The sequence below is a fragment of the Vipera berus genome, assembly GCF_964194415.1.
Source record: "Vipera berus genome assembly, chromosome: 1".
In the NCBI taxonomy this organism is placed as follows: Eukaryota; Metazoa; Chordata; class Lepidosauria; order Squamata; family Viperidae; genus Vipera; species Vipera berus.
In genome coordinates this window covers 1057767-1071250 of record NC_138202.1, presented here as the reverse complement: position 1 = coordinate 1071250, position 13484 = coordinate 1057767, and the positions used below count along the sequence as shown (strand labels likewise).

General features: G+C 45.7%; 1 protein-coding gene across 1 annotated transcript; it reads right to left on the bottom strand.

The window, feature by feature from the left end:
• Positions 1 to 633: 633 nt before the first annotated feature.
• On the bottom strand, positions 634 to 3550 carry LOC308668007 (vomeronasal type-2 receptor 26-like). The gene has a single exon (XM_081327669.1). It carries the CDS (start codon positions 1463 to 1465, stop codon positions 644 to 646), a length of 822 nt encoding a protein of 273 aa, XP_081183795.1. The 5' UTR covers positions 1466 to 3550; the 3' UTR covers positions 634 to 643.
• Between the last annotated feature and the right edge of the window lie 9934 nt (positions 3551 to 13484).

Here is a 13484-nt window from a genome sequence, read left to right as displayed (position 1 = left end):
GCTTCTTTGCTGGCCCTTCCCTTGCTGGGTGGCTGCTGCTGCCGAGGAGCTGGCTTCAGGCAATATCTTCTCCTCCATGACAGAATCTTCCCCAAACTTGGAGACAGCGACGGGAGTTTGGGACCCCATAGTTAGTTTGTAAAGTTAGTGGATTCCAGCTTGATGTCAAGTTTCCAACAGATGACCTGTTCAAAGAACTCTGAGGCATTGTTTACCTTAAAAGTCTTTTATTAGAGCAATGCTTGTGAGAAGCTGGAATCTGAATTCCCCTCCCCTAAGTACAATAAAATTCCTTCCTTTCTTTGCTGTCATTAATCACATTCTCCAATTAGTTTGAAGGGTCAGTCCTGCCTCCTTAGCTTAACCAGCCCCCAGTTCTTACATCGCCTCTTATTACATTCAGCCTTGAAACTACTCTGCTACGGTTATTATGTCTAACTAATTCCCCAAGCATTCTTCCTTCCCCCTCCCTTCTTCATCTAACTTTAACTCTAAAAGTGATACAGAAGTAAAAATATGAAATAGCTGCTTCTTCATCTTTTGTCAAAGAAAGAACATCCGATGTTAGCAGCATTGACACATAGATGGAGTGGAAATGTTTATATTAATCTATATAAACCTGATTACCTCTTTTCTTACTTTCCTACTTAAATTTCCCCATGAGGTGACTTCTATTGTTCAGATCTGGCCTCAGCACTATAACATAGCATTTGGGGAGAAAGATACAACTCAGCAGACCAGCCGCAGAGGCCAAGATGGAGAAGATCTCCACGGCCACCATAGACTTCCCTTTGGTGCTCAGATAGGCGGGGAGAAAGGACACCCAAACGCTACAGAAGACCAGCATGCTAAAAGTAATGAACTTGGCTTCATTAAAACTGTCTGGCAGCTTCCTGGCTAGAAAAGCCACTATGAAGCTGATGAGACTGAGGAAACCCATGTAGCCCAGAATAGCATAAAACATGGTGGCAGAACCTTCATTGCATTCCATCACAATTTCTCCTATCACCGAATGAAAGTCCAAATTACTAAATGGGGGGGAGATTACCAGCCAGGAGGCACAAAGAATTGTTTGCACAAGGGGACAAGCCAAGACTATGATCAGTTGCTTCCCCAAGAGTTTTCTTGCCCTGTTTCCTGGCTTAGTAGCCACGAAGGCCACAACCACAGTCAGAGTTTTTGCTAACACAGATGAAATGGCAATGGAGAAGATGATGCCAAACATGGTTTGTCGGAGGAGACAGGTGAGGTTCCTTGGCTGCCCGATGAAGAGGAAGGAGCAGAGGAAGCAGAGCAGGAGGGAGCTCAGGAGGATGTAGGTGAGATTGCGGTTGTTGGCCTTGACGATCGGTGTGTTGCAGTGTTTGATGAAGGTTGCCAACACAAGGATTGTGATCAAAGAGAAGAAAAGAACTAGACAAACTAAGACGAAGCCGAGTGTATCCTCATAGGAGAGAAAGTTCATGGTCTTGGGAATGCACAGAATGTGGTTCTCGCTTGGGTGTTGGTCTTCTGGGCAGGGGACGCACTGAGCCGCATCTGGAAGAACAGAAGCCAGCTGACATTAGTCAGATAAGCAAGGATTCTCTTTGAGGGGGATTGTTCTCCCAGTGAAGGAAGTGAAATACTTCATGCTCCCCATCTTTTTACTTCTGCTACACACAACACAGAAGGATCCAGTCTCAGTCTCAGAAGATGTCATAGCAGCTATTAACTCGAGAGTAATTATTTACTGAATTAATTGATTTGTTTTATTTTATTCTTAAATTTTGAAATTCCCATCTCTCACACCAAGGGACTCAGGGCAATAAAATATGAAAACATATAAATGGTATATAAAAGTTAAAACTGCTGCTAATAACTTAAAAAGAATGCATTCAATAGACCACTCTTTAAAGTTCTGGATGACTTTCATGTTGATTAACTCAACTGATTTGCTACCTCCTATTTTCTCTAATTCCTCCCACGCAGCTATTCCAGATCTCCTCATTCCTGCTTGAGGGTCTCCTTCAGCAACTTGCCTGTTTGATTAGAAATGGTCCCTTCTCGGCAAGAAATGCATCCGTAGCAACAGGAGCGCTTCCCCTCTGCAATTTTCCTGGCTTGCCCTGGAAGGCAGTGCTTCACACAACGGGAGAAAGGCTTTGTCTGAAAGGAGAGAGGTTGGGAGAGGTTGAGGGGAAGACATTGAAAACATTCAGCTTGGCTTCGGGGTCTACGTAAAAGGAGCCCCTCTTCTTCTTTCCACTGAATAGAATTTTCACCACAGCAACCTGGTCCTTCCTCTCAGCTTTCCTGAACCCTGGAAGAAGCATCTGGTCCCCACCTGGTTTGCCCACACAATGGCATTGGGGTTGATGCTGAAACCTTCAGCTGAAGGAGCCTCCGGATCCACCCACCCGACTTTCTGCCGAAGGATTGTCATATTTGCAAAGACGGCCCAGTTGAGGATATCAAATCCTGCATATTTCATCCCAGTTTCTGAAAAGGAGACTTCATCCCCAGCGGTGTTATTGAAAAGCACGTTTTTCAAGAAGGCATGCATCTGGAATTGCAAAACAAGCAAGGAAACAGAAAAAAAGTCCATGAAAATGAAGATTCTTTATATAAAGAGATTTTAAATTGTGATATGCGGAATAAATGTTTTACCATTAAAGGAGAATATTTGTAGCTCTGGGCTGAAATGTGGGGTCCTTGATGCTCTGAGCTTGCTTGTTTTCTTGCAGACATTTCATGACCCAAGCTAGGTAACATCATGAATACCAATCATCATCACCTAGCACTGATGATGTTACTAGAGTGGGTCATGAAATGTCTGCAAAAAAAACAAACAAACTCAGAGAGCCCCAAGGACCCTAATAAATGTTTTTCTGTATCCAGAGATGAAACGGAGATGGAATTAGCTATTTTTGAAGTTGAACAACCCAGAATTTCCCCAGTAGGTTTTTACATGCAATCTCTTTGTTTCTTTTATGTAGTTATTACATTTTTATCCACCATTTATTACTTTATACAGTAAGTAACTCGGTGAAGATAAGATAAGATAAGATAAGATAATCTTTATTGTCATTTTTTTTTACTGTGGGCACAATGGCACACATCAAAACTGAAATTTAGTTGCCCGTTCTCAAAGTGGAACACATACATGACACACACCTAAAACATACTACATAGAACATACGTATACACCCACACCGCTACATATACCTAACAATAAAATATTAAATACTGTCTGTTAAATATTCAGTTCTTGAGGCATTAAGTGAGATGAAGTGTTGAAACAGGAACAGGTTTATTCTAACTCAGAACAGAACAGAAGCAAGCTAATAGCTGCTATGCAGCTATTTATACAATTGGTCTGTAGGCGGCGACCAATAGGTTTAAAGTAGCAGTTTCCCGCCCCAAACCTAATTAACAGCCTGGAGACAGCAAGTCCAGCTCAGCAACAGCAACCGTTACCTAACACACAGAAAATACGTCAGTCCTATTAGACCTCTCAGCGGCTTTCGATACCATCGACCATGGTATCCTGCTGCGGCGTCTCAGGGGATTGGGAGTGGGAGGCACAGTTCTTCAGTGGTTCTCCTCCTATCTCCTGGGACGTTCGCAGTCGGTGTTGGCAGGGGGGCAGAGGTCGACCTCAAGGTCTCTCGTTTGTGGAGTTCCTCAGGGGTTGGTCCTCTCGCCTCTCCTGTTCAACATCTACATGAAACCGCTGGGTGAGATCATTCGTGGTTTTGGAGTTGGGTATCATCAGTATGCTGATGATACCCAGCTTTTCATTTTGACCCCAAACCACCCCAGTGATGCCCTCAATGTCATGTCCCGTTGCCTGGAAGCGGTTCGGGTCTGGATGGGGAGGAACAGACTTCAACTCAACCCTGACAAGACTGAGTGGCTGTGCATACCAGCATCCTGGGATATTCAGAATATTCCACCTCTTTCCATGGGGGGTGAGCTTTTACCCCCCGTAGATAGTGCTCGCAACTTGGGAGTCCTCCTAGATTCGCGGCTTACTTTGGAAGACCATATAGTGGCTATGACTAGGGGGGCCTTCGCCCAGGTTCGCCTGGTGTGCCAGTTGCGGCCCTATCTAGACCGGGATGCCCTGTGTACGGTCACTCATGTGCTCGTGACCTCTCGTCTGGACTACTGCAATGCTCTCTACATGGGGTTTCCCTTGAAGACCACTCGGAGGCTCCAACTGGTACAGAATGCAGCCTTGAGAGTTGTCTTGGGAGTTTCCCCGATACTCCCATGTTACACCTCTGCTCCGCAAGCTGCATTGGCTACCAGTTGTCTTCCGAGTGAGATTCAAGGTTTTGGTAATGGTTTTCAAGGCCCTACATGGCATGGGTCCGGAGTACCTCAGGGATCACCTGCTGCCGGCGTCAACCTCCCTCTGCCCTGTGCGTTCCCACAGAGAGGGCCTCCTCAGGGTGCCACCGGTCAGAGAATGTCGTCTGGTGGCCCCCAGGGGGAGGGCCTTCTCTGTGGGCGCCCCGGACTTATGGAATCAGTTGCCGGTTGAGCTCCGGACGGCGCCTGACCTTCGCTCCTTCCGACGCGATCTGAAGACCTATTTATTTGAACAAGCCGGCCTGGCCTGATGGGGGATGTGTTGGGTTGCGGGTTTTTTATACTATTATTTATTGCTTTAGCTCGGGCTTCTATTTAATTCTCTTTTAACTTTTGTACTTTGTATTTTATATGTGCCCTGTTCACCGCCCTGAGTCCTTCGGGAGAAGGGCGGTATACAAATATAATAAACTTCAAACTTCAAGCAGTCAGACATTAAGCAAGTGAATTAAAACAGATAAGGCCAATACAGCACACCCCTTCCCCCTAGATAGCAGAAACTCCCAATTGTTTTACATAATCCTGCAGATACTTAGGCGGCCTTCATGATCGTTCAGAACGTGTAGGGGTTACAGGGATCTCCCGGTCTACCTGCTTGCCTGCCAGGCTAGGTAGACCAGGGCTCTGAGGTTCAGTGGAGTTGCAGTGACTCGGGTCCCTTTGGCTGGACAGTCCCGGTCGGTCCAAACCAAAGTGCAATTATGCAGCGAAGTCTGCAGTCTGTCCAGTTTGGTGATTAAACGCCTGCCCTAACGAAGCTCAGATGGGCTCTTTCCCGTGGTGGTGCAGGGTGTTGTATGCTGGCAAAGTAGAAAATCAGCCAGCCTATGGTGCCAATCCCCTGTGACAATTCGTTTCAGGGATTCCTTGGTTGTGTGGACCATCCGTTATGCTTGACCATTTGACGATGGGTGAAAAGGAGACGACGTGGCGTGCCTTATGAGGTTTGCCCTGAAAAAGGCCTGGAATTCTAAAGGGGTGAACTGAGCCCCATTTTCGGAGACTAAGATGTCTGGAAGCCCATGCATTGCAAATATTTTGCACAACACCTGGATGGTCCTAGCAGTAGTCATAGTGGAAATTGGTACAACTTCTAACCATTTAGAGTGGGGGAAAGTATTAGTTTGGGCAAAGAGAAGACGAGATCACAGGCAAAGGTTCATGAAACTTAAAAGAGTGTAAAGCTGTTTCCTTGACCAGAAGGGAAGATCTGAAGAGTTACCTGCCAGGGCTTCACAAAGAGGTGAAGGTGTGGCTTCTTTCTGCCCTTCTTCATTGCCTGTTGTGATTCCCATGTATACGCAGCATGTAATGCGTGTGCCACAGAATAGGCAGCATTGTAGATGCTGTAGCTGAAACCGGTCATCTTTCCATCAAAGACATAGGCTGGGAGAGTGTCCAGGTTCTCCTGCCCTGTGCAAACCCTTCGGCCGTCAGGTGAGGCCAGACCTGCCTTCAAAATATCACAGTCAAATACAGCTTCCCACCACTCAGGAAGAAAGACGTCTCCGTGGGGTTCATGTGGATTCAGAGCCCAGAGATAATCTTTGAATCCTGGCACCGGGTTTGTGTGGACTGTGAAAGACAAAGCGCCATGGAGGGATTTTAATTTCACCCAGTCGTAGTGATAGCCAATAGCTGAAAATTCCCACTGGGTGGTCAGGATCCAGACCTTCCCCAAAGTAGCATGGTTCTCTTCTTCATAAGTGTAGAGAGCTACTATAAGGTTTTCCACAGCACTTGAATCACCGGAGACAATCACAACCTGAGCATCACTGTTCAAAATTGTCCAAAGCATATCTATTTGACTGCTATGCAATTGACTAAATATTAACATTAGGGGCAAGATCTCTTTTATAAATTGTATGCAAATGTCATTCTGGGCAAGGGTGGCATCAAAAATCCGGATGAAATGGTCACTGCTCTCTGACTTCTGAACAATGATCCCAATCCAGTTCCACTGGAAATAGAGAAGGAGCCGGACAATGGCTGCATTCTGTAGGTGATACTGAGGATCGATCTGGTAGAAGGTGGGGAATCGCCTCTTATCCCTCAAAACAGGGTCAGAGAAGCGGTAACCTAACTGAAGAGAGGGTGGAGATGGAGGAAAAGGAAGAGGTCAAGCAAGGAAAAGGGTACCTGTATTTCTTGTTACTAACCTCAGACCATCTAGATTAATAGGGTATCCTATTCTAGACCCCCATCCCCACAAGATTGCACCTTCATGAGATGTTTTCTACCAGTCACAGAATTGGATCTGGGAATTGTTGGCAGTAACTACACAAGGCAGAACTCACAGCATTGACTTTCCCCATGTTACATGTCCACATACCTGAGATATCTTGAAATTGCCAAATACGGTTGCCATCTGGTATGAGGTTCTGGAGTTGAGACCCCCAAGGACAGAGAGAAGATGGTCTTGTGTGTCACACTTATAGTTAGGGAACAATTTCCCCCGGCTGGAGAGCAGAGCCAGGCTGACATCTTGGGCCATGCTTGCATACTGGTTCTCTTCGTAGATGCGGAAGCCCAGGGTGATGTTGGGGAGAAGCTGAGGGTCTTCATTGATCTCCTGGATGGCAAATGCCAAGGCCAGGATGTGTTGGTAGTTCTTGGGAACAGGTCTTTGTTGCAAGTGTTAAAGGACAAGTATTAGACAGAAGCAGGAGGGAGACGTTTATTTTGTCATTTCATTACCAACACCCTAAGAGTTGATCATAAAACAGATCAATATAAATTAGCTGATTAGTTTTACTGCTGTCAGAAAACAGGGTTACTGTCAATCAGTTGGTTCTGTTATTATTGTCAGCAGTGTGTGACAAAGCCTCCTCCTTAAGTCTGCAGGACATTTCTGTGAATTGATTGGAAATTATAATTTATAGCAAGAGCTCACTTCAAGTCAGTATTGACTTTTCCAAAATGTACTTTTTAATACAGCTAAGGAAAGGTGGCTTTTTTTTCCCAATCTGGCACCCTATCATGTCATCATAATCCTTTTGAATTAGGTAGCTTTATAAATCAATAAATTAGATTAACCTGAATAAAATTGAATGTCTGACCAGACTGACCTTTACTGGCTAGAAATGGTTATGTCGATATATCTGGATGGCCCATAGTTAGAAAAAGCGCTTTTAGTGTCTCTGAATGTGGAACTCTTTCTGTTGGGGATTCCCAAAGGAGCTCGCTCCCCTGAGTTGCCCAGGATTCATCCAGACTTGGTCAGACAAAAAACAGATCTTCTCTACATGGAATGTAATGCAAGCATGAAGGATGGTATTACAAATCCTCAGAACAATGAGACGGGAAGATGAATTTAGTCCAGCTATAAGACAGAGGGGTCTAGTATTATATCTCCCCAAGTTCAGTGCAAAATGGTTTCTCTGCAATGTGCACCTTGCCTTGAGGAACACGGAGAAAAGATTGACTCCCTTGTGTGACAAGCTTTTCTTCACCACTGGAGAGTCAGAGGTCTTGAGAAAGGGATTAGAGGGAGGTTGATTCATCAAAGAGAATCAATGTGTCCTCACTATGAAGGGTCTTCATCAACAGAGGCTGAGTGGGATTTAAACCTGCCCCATCTTCAAGCCCACCCTTTCCACGTTGCCCTGAGAAAAAAGACAATCAAGGAAACACTTACAGAGAATAGGAATCCCAATCACCAGGAGGTTCATGTTCGAGCGCTAGAACTACAATAATGGAGAGAGGCAGGTTTCCACCGATAATAAGATCCCCAGGTCTGTAATAGTCTTTCTGTGCTTGGAAAGGTCTCCTCCAGAAGCAGTTTGGCCTCAGGTCCATCTGGATGGCTGCAGGCAACATCCAAAGCAAGGCTAACAGTAAAATCATTGGTCATAGAGACTTTTTTTCCTAGAGCAAACCAAAGGAGGGTTTTGCAGGAAGTGTGATGCTCTGATGACTTCAGAGGGTCCAAGTGGAGTTTTAAATCTTCTGGATAAGAGTTCCTCTAAGCTCCAAATGTAAAGGGACCCATCTGTAGCATTCAGAGCATGTAGATAAACATGTTTTCATTGGGCACAAAACTCTATGCACTTAGGGAAGGTTAATCCCTGGAAATCCACTGAGATGAAGTAAGAATTTGCTAATGTTTGATGAATCCAGGGAGAGAAATAACCACAATTGTCAAGTTTCCGACGTATGGGCTTTTCAAGTGACTCTGAGGCATTGTTTACCTTAAAAGTCCTTTATTAGCCTAATACATCAGCAAATGCTTGCTCGAAAGAAGCTGGAATCTGAAATCTCCGCCCCTTGCACAATATGTTTAAACACAATTCTCCACCTTTCTAATTTTGTCATTAATCATATTCTCCAATTAATTTAAAGAATCAGTTTCCCTTCTGTTAGAAAACCCACCAAAGTCTTATCTTCTTAGTGAGAGAAATAGCCTTGAAGGTGCATTCCTACTCATTCCCCCTCCTAACCTTAAACTAAAGCAATAAACTAGTCTTAAAACAATACACAAGTTTAACATATGAAACGGCTACTTCTTTATCTCTTGTCAAGCAATAACATTAAATGCTAGCAGCGTTGACATCCAGCCCCCCTTACAAAAAGGACAGATCCTGTAATGTAAACAACATACAAGTTAGCAACTGGCTTTTGGTTTGTTGGGGTGTTTCTCATAAAACCTCTTAATAAGTCTGTCAGCTTTCACAACACTAGATTTCACCCAAATGGCTTCAGACAATGGGTATCCCTTCCACTGTACTAGGTACTGCAATTTTCCCTTAAAGATTCTAGAGTCAAGAATACATTTCACTTCGTAATGGGTCTGACCCGCTGCCACGAGGGGTCCAGGTGCTTTCTTAGGGGGAGGTCTTAAAGTGGAGGTCCGAAAAGGTTTCAGCAAGCTACAATGGAACACCGAGTGAATTTTTCCCAAAAGTGTGGGTAGTTTCAATTTTACTGTGACTTGGTTGATGATTCTCACAATGGGGAAAAGCCCCAAAAATTTTGGTCCCAATTTCTTATTGGGTAGTTTAAGGCGTAAGTATTTGGTCGACAAATAGACCTTTTCCCCAACTTGGAATGTTCTTTTGGGAGCCCTCTTTTTGTCAGCTTGCTTTTTGTAGGTCTCAAAAGTCTTTTTTAAGGCCACCTTTGTATTTTTCCAAACTTCTTCCCAACCCCTCACCCACTGATCAAGAGTCTGGGAAGTGGAGGGTAACTGGGTATTCCGGTATGGGGTTGAATTCTTTCCCTGTGGCTACACAGAAAGGAGTGTAGCCGGTGCTGCTATGTACTGAATTATTGTAAGCCACCTCTGCGAAAGGGAGAAGGTTGGTCCAGTTTGTTTGTTGGTAACAGACGTAGCATCTAAGGTATTGTTCCACCATTTTGTTGGCAGATTCTGCGGCTCTGTTAGTAGCTGGGTGAAAAGCAGTTGATAGTCCTTGAGATGATCCAATTAATTTAAGAAAGTTTCTCCAAAATTTCACTGTGAAATGCACCCCTCTGTCCGAAATTATTTGCTTAGGAGCACCATGTAGTCGATAGATATGTTTTAGGAATAACTTAGTCAGACGTAGAGCCGATGGAAGTCCTTTGCAGGCAATAAAGTGAGACTGTTTTGAAAATAGGTCTATCACAGTCGAAATGTCAGTATTTCCTCTACTGTCGCGAAGGTCTACTATAAAGTCCATAGCTATTTCTTCCCACGGTTGAGAAGGTTCGGTTGCAGTAACCCAGGGGTCTTTCCTGGGATTCTTTTCATGGTGGCACATACAGTACAGATCTTGACATAGTTTTCTACATCTCGTTTTAGTCCCAGCCACCAAAATTGCCGGCAAGTGAGATGTAGAGTTTTTAGATATCTGAAATGTCCAGCCTGTTTGACATCATGGCTGTATTTGAGGGCATTAAGATGAAGAGCTTCAGGCAAGTACAATTTCCCCCCCTTGTAAGCCAGACCATCCCTGCATGTTAGGGATGTCTGATTGTCTTTAAACCATTGATCAGTGAGGAGTTCTCACTTTATTTTCTTTACCCCGGGGTCATCAGGATTAGACATTCTGCGAGGTGTGAGTTGGGACGCAGTTTGTGGACCAGGGATAATTGCCTTGTGAACTTCTTCACGTTCGCTTTTGTACTGTGGCAATCGGGAGAGCGCATCAGCTAGGAAGTTTTTTCTTCCTTGTATGTACTTTAGAGTAAAGTTAAAACGGTTGAAGTACTGTGCCCATCGTACTTGTTTTGGGGACAATTTGCGGGGAGTTTTTAGTGCCTCTAAATTTTTGTGATCTGTCCATACTTCAAAAGGCACCTTGCTCCCTTCTAAGTAGTGCCGCCAGTTTAATAGCCCCCACCTAATAGCGAAGGCCTCCTTCTCCCAGACTGTCCATCTCCTCTCGCTTTCAGTAAATTTCTTAGAGGTGTAAGCACAAGGTTGCAGGGCCCCACTTTTATTCTTTTGCAATAAAACTGCTCCGACTGCCACGTTGCTGCCATCTGCCTGAATTACGAAGGGCTGCCCTGGACAAGGGTGCTTTAGGACCGGTTCAGCCGCAAATAGTCTTTTTAAATTCTCAAAAGCTTTCTGACAACTCATAGTCCATGCTAGCGGCTGGCCAGGTCACGGTTTTCCCCCTCCCTTGCCCATTTTGAGTAGTTCTGTAAGAGGTAGAGCAATCTCAGCAAAAGGGAATAAATTGACGGTAGAAGTTGGCAAACCCTAGGAAGCTCTGGAGCTGTTTGCGGGTTTTTGGGGGCTGCCATTCAATTATAGTTTTTACTTTGGCTGGGTCCATTTCAATACCCTCATTGGAGATTCTATAGCCAAGATAATCTAATTGGGTTTGCTGAAATTCACATTTTGACAATTTGACATAAAGTTTGGCATTCAATAGTTTCTTTAACATTTCTCTGACCAGTTTTATGTGGTCGGTCATATTCGTGCTGTATATCAGGATGTCATCAAGGTATACTAGGACCCCTTTGTACAGGTGTTCATGTAGGACCTCATTGATCAACTGCATAAATACGGCTGGGGCCCACTTCAGTCCAAATGGCATGACTTTGAATTGGTAGCTCCCCAAGGGGCAGTTGAAGGCTGTCTTCCACTCATCCCCCTCCTTTATTCTCACCCGATAATATGCTTCTCTCAGGTCTAACTTGGTGAAAACGTTCCGCTTCACCAGGTGGGTTAGCAAGTCTTTCAGGAGGGGGAGAGGGTATTTATTTTCCACACTCACAGTGTTTAGGCCTTTATAGTCCATGAAGAGACGTAAAGACCCATCTTTTTTCTCTTTGAACAACACAGGGGCTCCCACAGTAGACTTGGCCTGTTCGATGAATCCCCTTGCTAGGTTTGTATCCACATATTGCTGCATCTCCTCCATTTCCAGGGGGGACATAGCGTACATTCTTGGTCAGGGGAGTTTGGCCCCTGGTAACAGTTCAATGGAACAATCATTGGGACAGTGAGGAGGCAAGGTATTGCATTCTTTCTTACTAAATACCTCTGCTAGGTCCTGGTACTCACTGGGGATGAGTGGCTTGCCAGGTGGCCGTAAGGCAGCCATGTGTGCTTGCTCATTGGGTGGGCTAAAATCCCCTGTAACATCTGTTGAATCAATGGGGGATCGGGCCCTATGGGTAATCTCACAGTTCTCATTACTTTTCCCTCCAGATAAATGGCTTCCATTTGTCTAGCCAGGCTAGTCCTAGGATCACAGTCTCAGACATCTTAGGAGCTACAAGGAAGCAAATAAACTCCCAGTGCTCGCCTATTTCCAGCCGTAAGGGCTCCATTAATTGCGTGACTAAAGTCCCTCCCATTAGGGAGCCATCGGCTTGCTTGAACCTCACAGGTTTGGAGAGCGGCTTGGCCCATATGCCCAGTCTCAAGGCACATGACAGGCTAATGGTGCATCGGGAGCAGTCAGTATCGAGTAGCACTTTCAGGTCTACTTGTGCCCCTGACTTAGGGATTATGAGTTTAGCTTGCTTTATCTTATGGATTTGTTCTTCTTCTTTGAGGGCAATGGATGGGTCCTCAAATCTTTCCCTCAGCCCCAGGAGGAAAGGGTGGAGGTCCTCCAATTCAGGGGCTTGCTCATTGTATAAATTGTTCAACCATTCAAATGCTTCTCCCTCTAGGTTGGATGCAATGACATCGACCATCACACCCAGGTCTGGGTAAGAGTGACCCCAGAGATCCAAGTGAGAGCGTACTTGGTTGAGGAAAAAAATCACTTTCTCTGGGTCCTCATCGAAGGTTGCTCTGAAGGTTGAGCTCATCATTGCTTGCTGGGGCCCCCATTGCTGCTGTCCCCACCCTAGTTGTTGGTTCAATGGCTGCTGGGGCCTCCATTGCTGATGTCCCCCCCTTGGTTTTTGGATCAATAGTTGCTGGGGCCCCACTGCTGCTGACCTGCTCCTGGTTGTTGATTCACCAGCTGCCAGGGCCCCCAATGCTGTTGTTGTGTCTCCAGTGGCTGCTGGCCCCACTCTGGTTGCTGATTTAATGGCTGCCAGGGCCCCCCCTGCTGCTGGCACCTCTGGTCCTGCTGTACATTCAGGGGTTGCACATTTGGGTCCTGCTGCTTCCACCCTTGCTGTTGTCCTCCCACCAGCTCCTGATCTCCAGGCTTCTGCACCACCCCCAGCTGTTGCAAGGCTTCTATTAGTTGGGGCAAACTCAGAGGTTGTTGGCCTTTCACTTGTGGGGGGGTCCCCAAACTCCCATTGCTGCAGAGGCCCCAGGCTGGGGTCCTCTGTCTCTATGGATCTGGAGGGTTTGGCAGGGGACTCCTGGGTCTGGCAAGCAGTCTGATCTGCAGACAGGATTTTCCACTCACCCGAGTATTCAATCTCAGGTGGCCTGGCTGCTCTGAGGCTCCTGGAGTCTCTGCTGGGCTTAATCCACTCTGACAACCAGACAAATTCTCCTGGTTGTTTGGGTCTAGCTCCCAGCTTGGAGGATTGCTGAAACTCTTTCCCTGCTGGCTTCTTCACTGGCCCTTCCCCTACTGGGGTGGCTGCTGGTGCTGGGGAGCTGGCTTCAGGCAATGTACTTCCTCCATTATGGGATCTTCCCCAACTCTTTGCCAGACTGCCTCCAAAGCTTGGAGACAGCGACGGGAGGTCGGGACTCCCTAATTAGTTTA